The 1,788-nt window shown below is 49.1% G+C and overlaps 1 protein-coding gene across 1 annotated transcript; it reads right to left on the bottom strand.

The window, feature by feature from the left end:
• Positions 1-693: 693 nt before the first annotated feature.
• On the bottom strand, positions 694-1,022 carry LOC123947536 (small integral membrane protein 10-like protein 1). The gene has a single exon (XM_046013834.1). It carries the CDS (start codon positions 898-900, stop codon positions 694-696), a length of 207 nt encoding a protein of 68 aa, XP_045869790.1. The 5' UTR covers positions 901-1,022.
• Positions 1,023-1,788: the final 766 nt, after the last annotated feature.

Here is a 1,788-nt window from a genome sequence, read left to right as displayed (position 1 = left end):
TTCTCTTGTTGAAGAAATATATTTGTCGCCCACATATCTTTAAGATCTTCATCATCTTATTCATTCAATGTCTCGCTTACAATCCAATATTCCCGAAATTTATGTTTTCTTATTTTAATTTGGATCATGAGTTTGCTGTACATTAAAATTTTCCTGAAAACTTTAGTAGCCTTCCTTTTTTATAATGCATCATATCATGTTCGTTCTGTTTTTGTTTTAAGGTCGCAAAGCTTAAATATCGCCGTAGAGGGGCGCCTGGGTGGCTCAGTGGTTTAAGCTGCTGCCTTCAGCTCAGGTCATGATCTCAGAGTCCTGGGATCGAGTCCCACATCGGGCTCTCTGCTCAGCAGGGAGCCTGCTTCCCTCTCACTCTCTCTGTCTGCCTCTCTGCCTACTTATGATCTCTCTCTGTCAAATAAATAAATAAAAAAAATCTTAAAAAAAAAAAATATCGCCGTAGACCTTAACTGAAGCTCTTCGCGGTCCCCGGAACTCCGCTGACTTCCCCTCCAGCCCCTACCCGCTTTCCGCCACGGCCCCGCCGCTCAACTAGGGACGGAGAGCGCAGCCGCAAAGAGCGCTCTAGTCCTCTCGCGAGAATCCCGAGCTCTGCGCTCTCAGCTCCGCTTCGCCGCCGAGGCTCCTGGGAGACGGCCATGTCCCGGCTTGCAAGTCGGCTGCGTGAGAACGGCACTAAATGTGTACCTGCAAGCGGATGTTGAGGATCACCGAGCCTGCGACGTAGAAGTACGGAAAGTTCATGCGCAGCTGCCAGGCCAGCTCGAAGAAGGCGGGCAGGGTGCGGGAGAGCCCTTTGCAGAAGACTCCGTAGGAGCTGGGGACCGCGGCCGTGCTGGAGGCTTTGAGGGCCAAAGAAGACGGAGCCGCCGCGGCGGCCATGGACCCGGTGTCGCCGCTTCCCCAGTGTTGAGCGCCGAGAGTCACCACAGGCTTCGTGCACCCCCGACCGACAGCCGGGGCTGCGAGGGGTTAGGGCGGGGGTGATTGCGCCTCCCGCTGGCTCCGTGTCCTCCCCAGCGGTGCTCTGGCCATGGCCCCCCGCTGGCGCTCCGCCCCTTATTTGAAAGATTTTAATATACCTTTCCCAATATCTGATAGAAAAAGCAGATGAAACATTGGTAACAAATGTGACCTAATTGGCATATATGGAACATTACACGTTAAGTACAGAATACATTATTTTCAAGTGGTCCTAAGATATTTACCCAAGTAGATGAAATGCTGGGCCATGAAACAAGTCTACACATCTTAAAGCCTGAAATGAACTAGATTGCATTCTTAGGCCACAGGAGAATTGAGCCATAGGCATAATGAAAAGAAAAGCTCCATGTTTAAAAATTAAATGTAACTTTGCTACATATCCTAAGGGCCAGAGAGGGAATCACAAAGGAATTTCTCTACCTTTTCTACATCAGAGCTCGCAGACAATGGCACTCTGTGAAGAGAAATATGATTAGCTAAACAGGAGTTGAGTCTTAAGTCCGAGTTCTGCCTATCCCAGCCACACCTGGCAGTCTTGGCCTGTGGTCCCTGCACAGCTGCCCTTCTTGGTAGCCCTGAACTAGGAGGGACTAGATGGCCATATGGAAATGGAAAGCTTCCCACTCCTAGTGATGATGGTGCTATTGTATTGTCCTCACAAGTCCAACAGATGCTTTCTGAGTGAAATAACAGGTTCTTGACTTTCCTTAAGACTTGAAAACCATCTTGTGAGTCACCTCTCAGAAACATGGATTCAACATGTGTTCTTTCTTCTGGAAAAGAAAT

This window comes from Meles meles, chromosome 7, assembly GCF_922984935.1.
Source record: "Meles meles chromosome 7, mMelMel3.1 paternal haplotype, whole genome shotgun sequence".
NCBI lineage: Eukaryota > Metazoa > Chordata > Mammalia > Carnivora > Mustelidae > Meles > Meles meles.
Note: the sequence above shows the minus strand (reverse complement) of the source record. Positions and strands in the feature narration are given on the sequence as shown.

Coding starts and splice junctions, on each gene's coding strand:
- LOC123947536 (XM_046013834.1), bottom strand. CDS start 900: ATGGCCGCCGCGGCGGCTCCGTCTTCTTTGGCCCTCAAAGCCTCCAGC.